Source organism: Colletotrichum chrysophilum, assembly GCF_026319265.1.
Source record: "Colletotrichum chrysophilum strain AFK26 chromosome Unknown scaffold_13, whole genome shotgun sequence".
In the NCBI taxonomy this organism is placed as follows: Eukaryota; Fungi; Ascomycota; class Sordariomycetes; order Glomerellales; family Glomerellaceae; genus Colletotrichum; species Colletotrichum chrysophilum.
Genome location: NW_026517300.1, coordinates 164,014 through 182,392, shown reverse-complemented (window position 1 = coordinate 182,392; position 18,379 = coordinate 164,014). Strand labels below are relative to the sequence as shown.

General features: G+C 56.8%; 5 protein-coding genes across 5 annotated transcripts; 1 reads left to right on the top strand and 4 right to left on the bottom strand.

Annotated features, from left to right (window-relative positions):
• Positions 1-114: 114 nt before the first annotated feature.
• On the bottom strand, positions 115-855 carry COL26b_002578 (uncharacterized protein; the record flags this gene model as incomplete). Its single annotated transcript, XM_053175493.1, has 1 exon — positions 115-855. The coding sequence occupies one exon, from the start codon at positions 853-855 to the stop codon at positions 115-117; it is 741 nt and encodes a 246-aa protein (XP_053040497.1).
• Positions 856-2,134: 1,279 nt separating this feature from the next.
• Positions 2,135-4,427, bottom strand: COL26b_002577 (uncharacterized protein; the record flags this gene model as incomplete). The annotated part of the gene is made up of 4 exons (XM_053175492.1): positions 2,135-2,664; positions 2,719-3,498; positions 3,556-3,864; positions 4,376-4,427. 4 exons carry the CDS (start codon positions 4,425-4,427, stop codon positions 2,135-2,137), a joined length of 1,671 nt encoding a protein of 556 aa, XP_053040496.1.
• A 3,050-nt stretch (positions 4,428-7,477) lies between these two features.
• COL26b_002576 (uncharacterized protein) lies at positions 7,478-9,968 on the top strand (the record flags this gene model as incomplete). Its single annotated transcript, XM_053175491.1, has 2 exons — positions 7,478-9,800; positions 9,859-9,968. The coding sequence occupies 2 exons, from the start codon at positions 7,478-7,480 to the stop codon at positions 9,966-9,968; spliced, it is 2,433 nt and encodes an 810-aa protein (XP_053040495.1).
• Positions 9,969-10,517: 549 nt separating this feature from the next.
• Positions 10,518-11,778, bottom strand: MCR1 (NADH-cytochrome b5 reductase; the record flags this gene model as incomplete). The annotated part of the gene is made up of 3 exons (XM_053175490.1): positions 10,518-11,086; positions 11,188-11,560; positions 11,734-11,778. 3 exons carry the CDS (start codon positions 11,776-11,778, stop codon positions 10,518-10,520), a joined length of 987 nt encoding a protein of 328 aa, XP_053040494.1.
• Positions 11,779-12,631: 853 nt separating this feature from the next.
• Positions 12,632-14,011, bottom strand: COL26b_002574 (uncharacterized protein; the record flags this gene model as incomplete). The annotated part of the gene is made up of 1 exon (XM_053175489.1): positions 12,632-14,011. One exon carries the CDS (start codon positions 14,009-14,011, stop codon positions 12,632-12,634), a length of 1,380 nt encoding a protein of 459 aa, XP_053040493.1.
• Between the last annotated feature and the right edge of the window lie 4,368 nt (positions 14,012-18,379).

Sequence of the window (18,379 nt, the reverse complement as noted above, 5' to 3'; positions counted from 1 at the left end):
TGATATGCAGGCAAAATAATCACGAGTATTTTAAGTGAAGAATATGGCTTCAAGCTTGCATCAAAGGGTATCTTATTCAATGTGTCATTAATCCTCACGTCCCGGCTGTCAGCCTTAGGTAACGATGTACTCGTCTTCTGACTCGAAATCTCTCCCTTCTCCGTACAGCACCTCGCAGGCACCTGCCAGCGGGATATCCATTACGGCATCCGTCCCCTCATTCCAGATATTCTTCCATTTCAGCCCTCCCCCAGGCAACCTATTATCCCTCTTGTCTCGCGACCTTCTCTTGGCCTGGCCGTCCCTCAGCCGCCCTTTGCTGTCGATCACGCCGACCTTGGATGCGTCGTCCACCACTGTCTCGAGTGAATTGAGCGGCAACGTCATGATCTCGACGTTGTAGAGAGCCAGCGCAATGTAGATGTAAACCCCCAACATGGTCAGAAACGCCGGTATCGCCAGCGACCACCATCGGTTCGGGTAGTAGTAGATCCCCAAGGCGTGCAGAAACGGCGACGGCAGGTAGGACCACAGCAAGTAGACGATAAACGTCAGCGTCGAGAAGAGGTACAGCACGAAGCCGTAGTATTCGTAAGTCGGGACCTGCGGCGACGCGCGGGGGACGGGCTCGAAGTCGTCGTCGGATGCATCGGGGGTTGTCGGTCGCGAGGGACGCAGGAGCGATGTCAGCGATGGCGAGGGCGGCAAGGGAGTCGGCGGACGGCCGTAGAAGGGGGGCGCGAAGTAGTTGTGATGCAGCGGCCGCGGGGGCAATTCCTCGCCGTCGCTGGATTCTGACTCGATGGATTGGGTATCTGAGAGGACTTGGTCTTCCTCTTCCGACGAAAAGGACATCATGACTTTGGGGGCGTCAGGCCCGAGTTGAGAGGGTGTTTTGCTGTCGAACTTGTGCAATGACGAGGTTTGCGCCTTGGCTTAACTTCAAAGGGGGGTTGAATGTTGAAATGCGGTTTCCTTATCCACAATCTGCGGCCCTGGAACGCGACCCGTGGTTCCACCGCCGGGATGTGGACGGCAGCGGGTGGGGCCGTCTGTAAGTGGCTCGGCATCGATTTGGTGCCCGGTCCTCACTGACTGCAAGCCATTCAGGTTGGCCAATGTTTGCCAATTCTACATTACCGAGCATGCAATGATACAAAGTCATGGCCTAACTTTTAGTTGGTGAATCACTTATCCGCTATTCTCAATTACTTGATTAAGAAGAGAACCCTACGAACATCAACTGAAAAAAGAAAAACAAAAACAAAAACTCGTCCGTACGAAGATCGTCCAAGAGACTCAGCTTTCCTGTGCCACCAAGTCCACCGGGGCCGCCCAGGTCTGACAACAGCTTTGTCTTAGTTGCATATAGTCGGATGATATACCGACTGGCGATGCGTGGCCGCTGCGGGACCCTTTAGAATATCTCATTAGGGCCATATGTATGTGTGCGAAGTAAACTTATCCATCGGAGTTTGACTAACCAAGCCATGCCGTGGTAAGACAAGACAGAGAGACCAATGACTTGTATACATTTCGTTGCTCCAGATATGCAGTTCCCAGACAAGCTATCGCAGGATACCTCATTAATAAGCTGAGACAAGGTTAATTTGCCTGAGCTGGCTGCATTCATGAATTCGTGGTTTGACTTACCGGCTAGTACACGTCGTATTGGACATCACTCGCTTAGTACGGTTAATTGTTTCGAATCCGCAACTGCGCAAACCAGACGTTGGGAGTGACATCCCACTCATTGAATCATGGCCACTACCAAAATCACATCAAGCAGAAGGGGAGAGACCCAATTCATTGAAATGTTTGTAATATTAATCAGCTGGAACTGTGCACATCTATAGATGATCGATGCGTATGAATGAAAACCCCATAAACAATGCTTTTTGATACCTGAATAACAACCCATGAGCGGCCCGCAATGCTGAGCGCCTGCAATGAACCAACTTTGGCCCGAACCAAGACAACAACAAATGCTGTCAATATGGAAAATTCGGAAATGTGTCGAGAGATAGCCGATTCAAAACATTAAAGTCAGCCGTATCTCGTACCCTCGTATATGCATTATTTGCAAGACTCGCTCATAGAAAACCATGCAAGACGGTGCTGAAATGCAGAAGATTCATGAGCGGGCCGGGGTGCTGACGGAATCATACCCAGCCGATCCGTTCCTTGCCAATAACGGCTCCGTCTCCTGCCCGCTTCCAGACGCCTCTCCGCTCGAGGTGCTTGTGATCGTGTCGTCGTCATCGGTGCTCTCTTCGTCGTCGCTGGTGTCGGGCGACTGCGTGAGAGCATCGCTATCAACGAGCATGTAGATGGGCACGGCGCCGATGATGGCGGTGACGGCGAGGAACCACCAGGAGGTGATGACGTAGCCCTTGCCGACACCCCAGGAGAACGCAGCACCGGCGGCAGCCGGACCGAAGGCGCGGCCGAATCCGGAAAACATCGTCGCGAAGCCGTTGAGGGTGCCGAGGATGCGAAGGGAGGAGGCGGAATTCGTGAGGAGGATCGTCATGCAGGGGAAACCGATGATGACTGCGAATGCCTTTGTGAACATCACGACCATGAGCGCGGCGTAGCGGCTAAAGGTCGTCTCGAAGAGGACGGTGAAGGGGGTTAGGATGTAGACGACGGGGAAAGTCAGAGCTGCGCGAGACATCAGCATTGGAATTTATGCAAGCGGGAGGAAATTATACATACCGCATGCGCGGAAGCAGCGGAGGACACCAAAGTAGTTGCATAGCGGCGGGAAAACGAAGAATTGAATCACACCGCAGGTGATGCCATAGATTGTGAAGATGGTGCCAATGCGGTCTGAGCCAAGACCGAAGCCGCCAGAGAACTGGAAGGGCAGGTGGGTATTCTCTGGCGTATGCTCGACAACAGGGTAGTTGAGGAATACCGGAAGGACCTGGTCGTAAGCGACGGAGTGAAGAGCGAGGAAAGTGTAGCAGATAAGGTTGATAGTCGTCTGCGCCGTGAACACCTCCTTCATGCTGGGTGCCTCCAAGGGTTGCTTGTTGTCCTCGAGCGGATACGCGGGTGGGTTGAGCTTGGTAGGCACGAGCGGCGCAGTAGCCTCGCCGTCGACGAAAGAGGCGCGGCGAGCGCGGGTGTTTGCGCGGTGGTAGTGGCGAGTGCGACGGAATGGACGAGTGAGGCGTTCGCCCAAAGTCAGGCCCCAGTCGGGCTCATGGCGCTTGCTCTCGAGAGTCTCTTTCAGGAAAAGGGTCGCATTCGTAACGGAAAGGAGGAAGAAGACGGCAGCGAGGAGGTTCGGCAGGGCAAAGGGGTAAGTCGTGAAGAACCAGCTGTCGCCGAAGATCGAGGGGAATCGGTCGGCGGGCTTGGCGAAGAAGCCACCGAAGGCGGGGCCGAAGATGGAACCGACCGACCAGACCAGAGGCATGATGGAGAAGGCTCGGGGCTGTAGCTCTTTTTCGGGGACCATTTCTGCTACCATTGTGCGGATAATTCCGACTGAATGCGCATGTTAGCTGAGACGTCATTGGGATCGAAACTAATGGGTATGCTTACCATTACCGTTACCACTGCCCAAGATAGCGCGAACAGTAATCGCCATGGGCAGGCTGGTTGACATTCCCCAAACAACGAAGAATACCATAGTCGAGAGCAGACCAACAATGATTGTCGGTTTCCTGCCAAATCGATCGGATGCTCTACCCCACGGGACTGCAGTACAGCTCTGAGCCAACGAGAAGACGGCGGATGTGATGCCGGCCCATCTCGCAACATCGTTCTGTTCTACTCCGAAACTTTTGATCATCTCTGGGAGGTACGGAAAGACGGAGGTCAAGGCGAGCGGTTCGGCAAAGCGGGCGACGGCTACACGGGACTGTTAGCGATGCAGAAGACGGACTAGGTTGGAGGACACCTCTATTGAAGGTTTCGCGATGCATATGACGTCGGGCGCAAGGTGTAATCTGCAGCAGTGACATGCCAACCGCCTTGGGCTTGGTGTTTGAAGTCTCGACCACGGTCGGTTCACATTGATCAGGCAGCTCGGAAGACCAGGACCATTTTCCACGTCGCATTCGAAAGTAAGATATGGTAGGCTTAGGGGATGTAAATGCGTGGCTAAAGGACAGGCGGCTTCGGGCGACAAGACGTGAATTTCCCAACCGACCCATGCGCTCTCGACTCTCGTGTAAACGCTTCCTAATGCTCCAAATGTTTTCTCTTGTGTGATCCCGGACGCCGCGATGTGCCTGCTTCCTTGGCTGTGTAAAGGCACTTGCCCGGCACTAGGTGGTGTTGCACGGATTCGCATTTGTAGATCAAATGTAGTTAAAAGCAATCGCAGTAACAAGTTTTGAAAAGCCGGGGCGCGTCTTACCCAGAATGGCCAACTGCTTCGCGGGCAACTTGGGCTTTGTTGGCTTGGTCATATTGAAGATCTGTGACCGCAAGTATGGGAGAAGACCAAGTCGCGAAGTTCGCAAGGATCGATGTTACTGCCGCACGCTGAAGTAAGTGATCGACCCGGATGGTAGTATCAGATTTCAGCGCTGGATCCTTGGTGACGTAGTAATTCTCCGTCGTCTGCGCTTGTGCGACGTAGGGAATAGCAAGAAAGCAGAATAAGTCAGGAAGGGGCAAATCTAGAATCGAGGGAAACCAACGGCCTTTAAAAACAAGGTAGGGAAAAAGGCAGAATTGGAGAAGGGAGTCACAAGAACACAAGCAGCGGATGGGAAAGGCGGTTCGTCAAGCGCAAAGAGCAGAAAAAAAGAAAAAAAAAAGGCCTAACGGGAAAGATCCACTTCGATGTCTGCAGGCTCGCGGCTGCACTGGGCCGGACAGGGAATAGCGTGGGTAATGTATCCGCACCGGAGCTGGGGAGTCATCCGCCCCTTCCCACCTCCCACCCCAGCTTCCTGCAGAAGTTCGAGCCCCGTGAATGGCAGTGGGAATGTCTGGGCAGCGGGCAGGAAGGGGACTCGACCTTTTCCCCGTTCTCTTGCACCGATCCCGTCCAATAATGCTGACGGAAGTCTCTGTATTCCGTCTGGGCCACTGGCTGGAGGGGGACAAGAGGGTTGCGGTTTGGTTCAAGCAACAAGTACACCGAATTCGTGGAGGGGCGAATATCTGGCCGTACGCCTCCGGGCGGGCCACCATTGGAACCGCCTCGGCTTCGCCTACCGGGGAATAGCCACTAGCTGGAGCACCGCTCTGGAGGTGGGCATTCCCGCCTGCCGTACCCTTCCTTACTTGGCGTTCACTATGAAGTACCCATCACGGCTCGTGGGCATAGTAGGTCAGCATCAGCATCAGCGCGAGTATCAACGGTCGTGTCGACAAACGGCATTTGTAAACAGTGACGTGAGCGCGAGACGCGAGGGAAGTAGTCGAAATGTATTGCTGCGCGTTGGCAACAGAGATGGGATGATCGTGGGCATAGATGTGTCTCGGATATGGACTGGACGGGTCAGTGAGAGAGTTTGGCTTCTTCTCTGCAGATTTGTAGGGGACGCTGGTTCGGCTTGCGCGGTGCCCCGTGTTGCTGGCCACAGCAATGCGCACTTCTCCATCACGGCTTCCCTGCCTGCAACCGCTGCTGCTGAAGCGAGCGAGAAAGACAGCGTTCCCGGTGCGTACCCGGTCGGCCCAGGCCAGACCACGGTGCGGTGCGGGCAGGCGGTCGGGAGGTGTGCGACGGGTGTTGGAACAGGGGGGGCGATGTTTGCTGCTGGAGATGGATGGTCCGGCTGCACTGCGACTCCGCGTAATGCCTGCAAGCCGGCCATTGTGCACGCTTCCAACGGCCGCCACAGAGGGTCCGATTGTCGGCAGAAACTTTGTGGTTGTTGCTCCTGTTGTTGGAGTCGGTGAGGGTGTGAGGGAAAAGGCAGGGGTCCTCGCTGTAGGACGATTTGTGGTTGCGCCTCAAACGCAAAAGTAGAGACACTGCTGTTTTTTTGGGCGAAAAAGAAGTTGCACCCCCCGCAAGTTGCCATGACGTCCAGCCTTCACCATGGTGGGGGGCCTCTTTTCCCGGCGGCGACTGACCGACTTCGCCGAAGCCGGGGCCGAACCTCGGGGTGGCTTGCAGGAGCGTGGGCGCAGAGTTGGCAGCTGGACAAAATGACACACTGGGGCGCACTGGCACCAGCTGAATAATCATCACGGGCCCATTGGATGTTACGCAGGGGACACCCTATCTGTTCGGCTTGCCAGCGCAGCGTTCGGCATGAAATCTGAACATGCGAATCCCTAAGACAAGACATGTGCTGTCGCTGCTTCATTCAAAGACATTGCACACCGCCAGACGGCAACAAAATCACCAAAGGCGCAGCGTTTCGCACCCAGAGACTCCAGCCTCGGAGAGTGGTGGTTGCCAGACAGCGTATCCGGGAAGAGTTTGATTGAGTGATTGGACGGAATCCACCCAATCAATTGCGTGATCACCGGGTGTTGGCCGATGTCCAGTCACAGGCGCAGGAGAAGGGAGGTTGTGTGTCTCGACTCTCTTGACTCGAGGGGCTGAAGGGGTTAAGGGGAACAGGCGGCAAAGGCGTCGCCGCTAACGAAGGCGAAGAACGGATGATGCAACGCCTGTTCTTATGATGACGATGGATCGAAACTGTGTTTCCTCAGGCGTGCTTATATTCCCGGGCTTGTGCCATGCTAGATCGGACGCAGTAAGACTGTCGATGCGGTGTCACGGGTCGAATTTGGAGGGGTCCGATCTAATGAGATAAGCAGATAGGATAGCCCACGCCGACGAGTGAACCGCAACGACGCTCCGTATCTCGCAGCGTGGTGAGCACGCCTGTTATCTCCAGAGTCCGGTGTTGAAGTCGGCACCGGACCGCCGATGACCCCGCAAAAGCCCCCCAGCTCGCCTGTGTCCCCGAAACAGGAAGGAGGCCAAGCCCATTCGTCAGCCAGTGCTGGAAGCAGGCAAGCTGGGCGGGTTCTCACTAACTATCAGCCAAATCAGCGCCCGTGGGTGGCCAGTGTCAGTGGAGGCGTCACCATCCGGCGGCAGCCGATCGGCAAAACCGTTACCCATTGACGCTTGATAACATCAACTGAAGCACGCAATGTTCGTGCTAGACTTGTAATCTCTCCAACTCTGTTTCAACTACATCTCTGGCGGCAGGAAAAAAGCGCAGAGAGAAGCTTGTCAATTGTGTTCTGGTGACGGCTTCCGGTGCTTTTGCAAGATGGCACAAGAGTAAGTACGCGTTGCTGTCGTCCTCGTGCGACCTCTTGGAGCTCTGTCTGGTGCCTGAGCTAGTGTGGCTGGTGGCCGCGCGATGATGCAACCACCATCGTAAGCCACATGTGCGCATCCGCGTCTCATGTTGCTTTCAATCATCACTTCACGCCCGTCTCGTTCCCTATATCAGAGTTTCGCGACTTCAGCTTTCGAGAGCTGCGTGATATAGACTCGGCTGACACGAACCACAGAAAGCGCTACCACGACAAAATGGCTAATGAGCGGACGCCGCTCATCACCAACGTCTACGTTGGTGCGCCCCGACCCCGCTACCAGAATCACGTCCTGCGGCGCTTCTGTACCATCGCGCTCTCTTCCATCCTCATCTTTTGGTCCGTCTTCTTCGTCGTTGCGCTATTCGTCGACGACCCACCCCGACACCACCACCATCACCACCATGGCTGGTCCCTGACCAACAGCTTCAACCGTGCACCCATCACTCACGAGGAAGTCCAGAAGATCCTCTTTGAGGTTCCCTCATCTGAGAAGGCCGAGGAGTGGAGCAGGTACTACACTGCCGGCCCCCATCTCGCAGGTCAAAACTACTCTCAGGCAAGTAATGTGATACCACTTGCGAGCAAACAGCATTTAACAGCCCGACAGGCTTTGTGGACCAAGGAGAAGTGGGAGTCTTGGGGCATCCAGTCCGACATTGTTGCTTACGATGTGTACATCAACTACCCCGTAGACCACAGCCTTTCTCTGCTCTCCAAGTCCAAGGATGAGGAGGAGTCCGCCTGGAAGGTTGAGTTCAAGGCCGCGCTTGAGGAGGATGTGCTCGAGGAGGATCCCAGCTCCGGTCTGCCGAACCGCGTGCCGACCTTCCACGGCTACTCCGCCAGCGGCAACGTGACTGGATCCTTCGTCTTCGTCAACTACGGCACGTACCAGGACTACGAAGATCTCGTCAAGGCCAACGTCAGCCTCGAGGGCAAGATCGCCATTGCCAAGTACGGCGGCATTTTCCGCGGCCTCAAGGTCAAGCGTGCGCAGGAGCTCGGCATGATTGGTGCTCTGCTGTATAGCGACCCTGGTGACGACGGCAAGGTTACGGAGGAGAACGGCTACGAAGCCTACCCCGACGGCCCCGCCCGCCACCCGAGCGCCGTCCAGCGCGGAAGCGCCCAGTTCCTCTCCGTCCGGCCCGGTGACCCCTCCACCCCGGGTTACCCCTCTAAGCCCGGCGCCCCTCGCGCCCCCGTGGACGACGCCACTCCGTCTATCCCCTCCATCCCCATCTCCTACGCCGACGCCATCCCTATTCTCAAGGCGCTGAATGGCCACGGCCCCTCCACCAAGGACTTCAACAAATACTGGAACCGTAACCTCGGCCTCGCATACAAGGGCGTCGAGTACAACATCGGCCCTACCCCTGACAACGTCGTCCTGAACCTCTACAACGAGCAAAACTACACCACGACCCCTCTCTGGAACGTAATTGGTATCGTCAACGGCACCATTCCCAACGAGGTCATCGTTGTCGGCAACCACCGCGACGCCTGGATTGCCGGCGGCGCCGGTGACCCCAACAGCGGCTCCTCCGTCCTCAATGAAGTCATCCGCGGCGTCGGTGTAGCAGTCGCATCCGGTTGGAAGCCAACCCGCACAATCGTCTTCGCCTCCTGGGACGGCGAGGAATACTCCCTCATCGGCAGCACAGAGTGGGTCGAAGAATACCTCCCCTGGCTCTCCGCCGCCTCGGTGGCCTACGTCAACGTCGACGTCGGCGTCCGCGGCCCTCACTTCAGCACCTCCGCCGCACCCCTCCTCCACAAGGTCCTCCGCGAGATCACCCACATCGTTCCCTCACCCAACCAGACCGTCCCGGGCCAGACCGTCGGCGACGTCTGGAATGGCCGCATCAGCACCATGGGCTCCGGCTCCGACTTCACCGCCTTCCAGGACTTCGCCGGCATCCCCTCCATCGACATGGGTTTCGGCGGCGAGAACGACGAGGCCGTGTACCAGTACCACTCCAACTACGACTCCTTCCACTGGATGGAGAAGTTCGGCGACCCGGGCTTCGTCTACCACCGCACCATGGCCCAGATCCTCGGCCTCGTCGTCGCCGAGCTCTCCAACGTGCCCGTCATCCGCTTCAACGCCACCGACTACGCCGATGCCCTCTCCGGCTACGTCGACCAGGTCGAGGCCAAGCTCGCCGCCGCGGAGCCCGTCACGGACGACGCGGTCTTCCGCCAGCGCGCCAGCGTCGCCGTCGCCGACGCCGACGCGCAGGGCTCGCAGTCGCAGTTCCGCGCCTCCCTGCAGGTCCTGCGCACCTCCATCGCCGCCTTCCGCGAGAAGGCGTGGAACCTCGACGAGACGGCCGCCTGGGTCGACTGGGAGCTCAAGGAGGACATCCCCTGGTGGAACATCATCCGCAAGATCAAGCTCGGCCTCGCCTTTGTGTGGGTGAACAAGAGCTACAAGGGCATCGAGCGCAACTTCCTGTACCCCGGTGGCCTGGACGGCCGCAGCTGGTTCAAGCACGTCGTGTTCGCGCCCGGTCTGTGGACTGGATATGCTGGAGGTAAGTTTTCCTTTGATTGTGATTTTGATGATGAGCTTTGAATGCTGACGAAATGAAGCTGTCTACCCTGGTCTGCAGGAGAGCATCGATGCCAAGGACTACTTCAACGCCGTCAAGTGGTCCGGCATCATCAACGAGTGTGTCGCTTCCGCCACCAAGGGCATCTAATTGGTGCGGAGGGCAAGATAATACCGTACGTAAGCTATCAATAACGTAAGTAGACGATGGCCGAGGTTTGGATCAAATGTAGGCGAATCGACCTGTACGATACGTTCATAGCGTGGTTGCGAATTCGATATATCAACAAGTATGCAGGACTATCCAATTCGACAGATGTGGCTTAGTGGTGCCAAACTCCCGATTTCAGAAAGCAGACGTACTTGATGTGGCCTTGCAAGAAGGCGTTGACCCTAACTATGAGCGAGGGAGATAAAGGGGAGAACGGTGTGTGAAACCAATTAGACAGATTGCGAACCCCTCTCCGCGGTTACAGCAGGGTTTGCCAAATCCGGTAGACTTGGGACGTGTTGTTACTATTGCAAACCCCATGAGCTTCATCAATTTCACCTTCAGCACAAGCATGATCCAATCAGCTGAACCTCTCTTTTAGGCTTTACGTGATCTATGCGTCTATAGCCTTTAATAGTCATACATGCATTCCTCCACCTCTTTTTTGTAACATCTTCCTCCCATCTACACAGCCTTAGACCGCAAACCTTAGAACTTGTAAACCTGGTCGGGAGAGTATCCCAGCTCCTTCAGGACACCAACAAGCTCGCCCTGGTCCTTGGGGCTCTTCTTGTTACCAGAAACAGCGTTCATCAGGCCGGGAGGGCCGCAGACAAAGACCTTGATGTTCTCGCTCTTGGGCTCGGGGAGGACCTGCTTGAGCAGCTCCTTGGTGATGAAGCCCTTGCCGCCGACCCACTCCTTGGGAGGCTTGTCGAGGACGTAGAAGGCGCGGAAGCGCTGGGGGTACGTGTTCTCGAGCTCGGCGAACTCCTTCTTGAGCAGGATGTCCTCCTCGGTGACGTTGCCGAAGACGAGCGTGACCTTGGTCTTGTCGTCCGGGTTGCTGAAGATGGCGCGCGCGAGCTGGTACATGGGCGTGATGCCGGTGCCGCCGGCGACGAGGGCGATGTGCTCGTGCTTGTTGGGCGTCCAGGGGTACTTGGGCAGCGGGCCCTTGAAGTCGAGGCGCTGGCCGGGCGCCATGTCGTGCATGTGCGTGGACATGGGGCCGTTGGGGTACTTCTTGACGAGGAGGTCGACGTAGCCCTTGGCATCTATCATGATATCATCAGTCACAGCTTCTTGCAGTAGGTTTTCCCGTTTCGATTGTTTTCCAGGGCCCAATCGCCACGGGAAAAGGAAGAACATAACTCACCCTCATCAGAAATGGGAGTGTAAGGCCTCAGGGTAGCCTTCTCGTCCTCGGGGCCCTTGTACTTGGTCAGGACGGCGCTCGCGACGTCAAGGCCGGACACCATGTCGCCCTCGGGCAGCGCGAAGCGGAACTTCTTGGTGTTGTGGTTGACGTTCTCGATGGCCTCGAGCTTGAGCGAGACGAAGCCCTGATCGCCTCCCGTGAGGGCCTTTTTGGGCGCGACGCCGACGGCGGCCTCGGCCTTCTGGACGGCGGGGGATCCCGAGAAGAAGTAGTACGCCCCGCCGGCGGCGGCGGCAGCTCCGCCGGCGATCAGCGCCGCGCTGGAGGAGGAGGACTTGGCCGCGGGCTCGGTCGCGTAGCGGCGGGCTTGCTGTGTGGAGGGGAACATCCAATGGTCAGCTCAAAAGTTCCTGTTTGGAGCTTGCTTACGGCGGGAGACAGGGCCGAGTGGGAAAAGCGCGGGACAAGGTATGGTGTGATGATCCCAAACAATCTGGCATGTCCGCCGCGGGGAAAATCTGTTGGAGCAAGGGTGAAGCGTACCATCTTGAGGGGCTGCGCAGCCCGGAGAGCAGTGCGGGCGAACATTTTGACGGTTCAATTGGCGGTATTCGTGACCGGAGACGTCAATTGAGGGTTGTCGTGGATTGAGAAAAGTTGCGGTGGAAGAGAGATCCGACTCGCGGGCAGGTCGAACAGCTTGGGGGGGTTGGATCCGAGACAGTGGGAAGGGAGCTCTCTACCGGGTAACCCGCAAAAGCTCTGGCCTGCGCCCGCCGGTGGATGACGTACAGGTCACGTGGGATGCATCCGATTCCCCCGATCCCCGCCGATAATGAGCTGGTCCCGGAGGCCGCGCCAGGTGCAAAAACCGGGGTATTTCTAAGCAAGAGCTGACGACGTGCTCGCAGGGTTGCATTACGAGCTTGGCCTACAGGCAGTGCGGCGCGGCGTTGATGGTGTCGTTCGCGTCCAGCTCAGACTGCTCGGACTGCTTAATGGAATCAAGGTGGGACAGGGTCAAAGAAGTTCATTCCTCTGGCGAGGAAAATGGGGGGTTTCCCGATATATTATATACAAGCAAACAGCTTCAGTTGCCGAGAGCTTAACTAAAACACATCTTCACTTTCATCCGCCGCTCGAGCCGGGTATTCGAGCGCGTTGTTCCTCCATTTGAAGCCACATGCATCCTCCGTACCGTATCCTCCCGTCCTCTGCTTCATCCAAGCTACATGCTGAAAGCGACCGACTAGGGGCTCCTCTCTTTATGTCTCCTGAAATACAACGTTACGCCTCTTGATCATCAAACCGAAATCAGAAAACGCTCCTCCCTGACGTCCCTCATAGTACATGATTCATGACTGATCCTCCAGGGAAAAAGAATCTGCCAAGCCAGAAATCTAGCCGTCGAGTTTTGCTGCCAACGTGTGCCTTTTGGCCATCATAGCCCATTGTCCGTCTCCATGGCGTCGGGATCTGCGGGTTTCTCGCTGGGGGTCTTTGCCTTTGGTGTGCTTGATCGATCAACCGTCTTGGTCTCGGTTGGGGTCTCGGTTGTGGTCTCGTTTGTTGCCTCCGTCAAGGGGGAGACCTGAGAGTCGCTCTTCTTCGCGGTTGTGTCCTGGCTGCCTCGGCGCATGATACCGACGTCCTGGTGCGAAGCCAGCGTCGGCGTGTTTGCTTGGCTGCCACCTCTCTGGCCATGATAGTGGACCACTTGGGGCGGGGGCTGACCGGACTGAATCCCCAGCTGTTGCGTGGGATAGGGGTCCAGGTCTTTGCTCGAGGTAGAAAACGTGGATACTACAGGTTGATGGTAACCGTTAGAAGACTGGCTTCCTGTCGGGGTATGGCCGTAGGTGAGATGCTCCGCTTGGGTCGGGGTGCCAACGTCGTTTGGTGAAGTCGAGCCCTCACCTAAGTTTCCAGTCAAACTGTTCATACCGCCTTCGATATCTCGCAACAAGCGAACATATTCTTCGGGGACTAATCCACTCTCTTGTGTCTTGGGATCCTCAGCCACAAGCCAGCCTTGGCCGTGTCGGTAGGAGACCCAGATGATTTGCCCCTCCACAAGGGGCAATTCGTTTTCGTTTTCCCTTTCAAAGTCAAAAAGTGCGACGGCCTTGCCATGCATCTCCTCGTCAGGCGATGTAATGGTGAATTGGTAGTCCCGCGAATACCGGGACTGGTCCTCATCTCGGAAGCCGGGGGATGATGCGGAGCTCGATGCATCGGAGTACTCGTGTTCGGCGTACTGCCGCGGGGGTTGGTCACCCAGCTGGTATGCGTGGCTTGAATGTCTCGCATCGTCGGGCGGGTAGGTGACATATTCCCCGCCTGGGCCGTTTGCCTCTCCTCCTTGGTTCAAGTAGTATCGCTCGCTGCCATCACCGCTGGTGCTTACATAAAATCCGCGCTCTCTTTCATATTGTGCCGGGTGCAGAATATCTCCATCGTCGCGAGTCTTTGTTCTCCCAGTCCCCAAAGCCGCGGAGGACGACTTGTGCTTACGGTGTCGCGAGCTGACAACCGGGCTGGCCAGATCTTCGTCCTCGCTCCAAGGCGGGCCGTCTGCGAACTGCACCGAGGGGAGGTCGTGGTTTCTGCCGAAGCCATCAGGACCCCACGCGCCGGTATCCCAACTCATCTTGGTCTCCCAGGCGGCGGGAGGGTCGGAGAGGCGGCGCGACTCGCTGAGAGGGGTGCTGAGGCCGGAAGCGGGATGCGACGGCTCTGGCGGGGGACCATAATGCATGGGGTGCATGATGGGATAGGCGAAATCGCGCACCAGAGTGTAGGTGAGGCTCGAAGGAAACATTGGAAATATGTGGGATGGGGGTCGCGAACGCGACGGGACAGAGCCCGTCGAGTATTGCGACAGGCGATTCTTTGAAGCGTGCGACATTGGTCTCGGGGCTGTCGAGCGGCGGCTTGGAGGGGATGTTATTAGCGGCGGCAGTGAGGGGTGATTCGGGTTTGTGGAGGGAGAAGCTGCTGCAGGTGGGGATGTCGCGGGCGAGGAGCTTTGGGACAGGAGCGTGGTCATCCTGAGAATATCGCAGTCGATGGGGAGCCAGCAAAAGTATGGCGGGCACCCGATTCGCGGATCCTACGGCGTCGTGTGCCACCAAGCCAACAAAAAGGCCAGCAGAACAATCGAGCGCTTGCCGTCGCCGGAATTGCAAGAGAATATGATTGGTAAAATTCGGTGTCGGGCCACAGCAGGCGGCGGATTCGCAGGCTTGCGCGCGGGTGGTTATCGTGAAGTCGTGCGGCACTGCACTGCACTGAAGCTGGAACGAAGACGGAGCCGGACGGAGTGGTGAATGGAACGATGCGAAATCGAACAGGGCTGGTGGAAAGAATTTTGGAGCAGCGGTAGCAACGGACTGGCCAGGTTGTTTTTTCGCAAAATGAAAGTCGTCGCACGCGACGCTGAGGGTTGAAATCGAGTAAGGAGCGTCAAGAACTTAAGGCAGTCGCAGCGGGCGATTAATTCAGGTCGCGGGGTCGCTCGACGTGCGACAAGAGGGTGGGTTGGAAAGAAGAAGGTGTAGAAAATGGGATAGGCGGGATGTTGAGGAGGGCGATGAGAAGAGAAGAACAGGATTGGAAGAAGAACAGAGGAGGAGCAGAAGGGGAGGAGGAGGTGAGGTTGGGAATAATTCGTTTAGGTTCGGGTTGCCGGTGCTGCCTCACACTCTGCTTCTACAGACTGCGTCTGGCCAATGCCTCTCTCGCTCTGCCTCTGCCTCTCTACCTCTGAGGTGGTGGTAGTGGTGGGCAGCGGCTTGGGTTTGTGTTGGTGCAGTGCTGCGGTTTCTGTTGCGGTGCGGTGTTCGTGGGCAGCAGACTGGATGGTGGGAGGTAAAAAGGTACCCTACCCAGAAGCAGAACGGCCGTGCCTCTTCGCACCAGACGGACGCAGCGCAGACCAACAGGACTGGACCACCTCAGGTTGCCGTCGCGGGGATGTACATGTACTTGGGCGCGTCGTACCCTGCGAGGAGGGCGCTTCGTTAGCGGAAGACCTTGGGTAGCATTTGTTGTGTTTGTTTGGTGGGAGGGTGCGGGAAGCAGACGAACGAGACAGCAGAGGGCGGAACCTGTCCATGCGTCTGGAGCAGGTACTTGTACCTCGACCGGAAAGCCAGGAACAGAACAGACAGAGGAGCGGCCGAACGCTTTTGTTCTGTGAACAGACACTCGACCCCCAAACGCACTGGACTGCACCTCGATGCTGCTAAGCGCGTCGCGCAGTGATCCTACTGGCTGAGCCGGTACCTACCTTGGGTAGCCTGTTGGAGCAGGGAGACGGAGGAGCGGGAACAGAGCAGCTGGTGGGAAGGAGGGCAAGGTACAGGAAGAGGCAAGATAGGTAGGTAGTAGGTCAGGTAGGTACTAAGTAGGTAGGGTAAGGTAGGTAGAAAGACGGGAGAGGGGACGAGGGGAGGGGACACGATGAGGAGGGGGGACGAGTAAGGCGAGGCAGACAGCCAGAGGCAGCAAGCAAAGGCAAGCACGGTCATCAAAGGTGTGATGAAGGAGGGCAACCTACCTCAGTAAGGTACCTTCAGCAGGTGAGGTAAGGTAGAGAAAGGGATCTGAACCGACTGACTGCGAGCAACAGCAATCGACTCTCGGCCAAAAACAGCAGCAACAGCAACAGCGGTCCCAGCCGAGTCAGCGGCGGCGTTGCTGCAATCGGCCAGGATGCACTTCCTATTTGCAAGCCAGCTCCAGTTCGTGGCGGGATCGATTGCCCAAATGGAACGAGGTACTCCCGCCCACTTGCCCGTTGCTAACAAAGACCATGTATCCAGTCCGTATTTCTCGTCTCCATGCCATGCATCAGATGTCCTGCCTCCCAGGCCATCATCTGTCAGATCTGAACTGGAAGGGCATGTCCTCCGTCCTCCTCGTGGATAACAATATCTGGAGACCTCTGGAGACCTCTGCACCCAGTCTCCAGACCACCAGACTAGTAGTAGACTTGTCAGGACAACAGATGCTGTGCAGTGCAGCACTGCCTACAGGGAAGCCCGCATGTCCAGGACAGCTTGGGAACCCCGTCTGTAACTCTGTGCGGCAAAGGTATGCGAATACGCACCACCCCGTCTCCAGTCAATACTGCATAGTCTCCAGTCCCCAGCATCAAGCATCCAGCATCCTCCAGCACACATCATGTACCTCATCTTGTCTTGCAGCTGCGACCCTCAGCCAAGCCCGTCGGACAGAGTACCTTCTGCGTGAATGATGAGTTGCCACGAGGGCCAGAAGGGAGCTCCGCTTTCTTCCTCTGCTTCAGATTCACAACTCGTCTGTCTTTTTCCAGTCTATATGTGATGCGTCCCGCTGGAACTACAGTACAGTGCACCCTTCGTACGTACGCCTCAATGTAAGGCAATTACGTGGTTCCTGGTGTAAGTCGCCCGTCGTCCGTCCCCCGTTCCATCGGTCCCATAACCAACCCAAGGGCATCCTTCCAGGAACCTTCATGTCGACCTTTTTCTTGCCCAGGTTGTCTTGTTCAACTACACACAGGCCTTGCGCAAACTCTGCCATCCTACCGTCAACCATGTGTCGCGGAGTCGCGACTATGACCCAACATCCAATTGACTCGGCCGTCTGTTATTCAGAGTTTTCTCCTCATCAACGTTATGCCGTACCTGACACCGTGACGGACGCCCGCGCGTCGCCTACGCATCCCTCTCTTCTAAAAACTGCCCCTTCAGCCCGAACTCTATCCCCAGGGTGTCCCCCCAAGAGCCGCCCGTGCTCTCTACGCCGTAAGAGCTTTCCCAGAGACGCGTGAACGTCCGCCGCAGTGAGTACAACCTGCGGCCCGACTGATCCATGTTATGGACTGGGTCTGCCGGCCAACACGGGACGAAAGAGGAGGCAGGCTGCAAACAGGCAGGGGCTGAGACGACGTCCATCACTGAGTACAGACGACGACGACTCGCCGGGCACAAGCTGCACCAAAGCATGTTGGAGTTGAGTCCCATGGTTTGCTTCTCTCGATGAACCGTTTCTTGCGAGATCAGTTATTCCTCAGGCGCCCAAAAGAAGCATGTCAAGCACGAACATGGCGGGGCGGCTTCCATTGCTATTCTTGGTCTGCCTGGGCTGTCATCAATTAACAAATATTGACTACGCCAGCATCGACCGGCGCAGTCTCCCGTTCAGGTCGCACCAAGGTCAGACAGCGGCCGGCCCACACCTGATTAGCGAGGACGTCCCTAGCGCAAATCATGAAGGTATCCAGTCCTGGGTATCCATTGACGTCTACAGCGCCGGACGGCAGAGGCAAAGACTGGCCAGACATGGGTGTCTTGGTCCGAACAGTTGGGCATAAGACCTCTAGCGGCACTGCTTGCCAGAGGCAAAGATTCAGATCAGAGATACATCGCAAGATCGACGCTGGACCCCGCCCCGGCCAATGCACACACAACTCGTGGTACATACCAAAGTTGCTCACCACGCAAATGGCACAAGCTTCTAGAGAGAGCTCTGTGCTTTTCTCTGATGAGTGAGGTGGACAGCCTGAAGCACAAACAACCATCCGGTCCTTAGCCAGGCGCTATTCCACTAGCTGCATCTCAGCGACCATTAGTGCCCATCCGTGGGGCAACCCACAAGCCGACGGATGGGCTCTGCATCGCAAATTGCGCTGCTGTAGTCCATTTCTCCAAGGGTGGGAAAATGACCGTGGTGAAACTTCAACTCTGATCGACGGTCTCCCGCATCTCCTTGAGGCTGCAGCTGCTGCTTCGCTGGCGTCGGTAAAGTCAGCAGCCCAGAAAGCCACGTGCAGAACAGCGGTCACCGAAGTTTCCAGCGCCATATTGGAACTGTTAAGGTCAGAGACGGACGGCAAGCAGCGAAGGGGGTCTGGCTTCATACGTCTCTCTCGTCAGCATCATTGGATTGCCGCGGAACGCCAGGCTTACAGCGTCTCAACGCAACGGCGGGAGACACCTCAATGCATATGTCGACCAGATCATTGGACAGCCTGGCGAGGCATAGGGTGAGCGGGAGTATGAGCGTCGCCGCGTTGGGCCGTCCGCAGACCGCAGAACGCAGGGCGCATCACGCAGCTTAACATCAGGACAGTATCACAGGCCACCCATCCAACCCAGTCCAACCCTGAGAGGCAGGTAATTCCTCCGACGATCCGACCCAG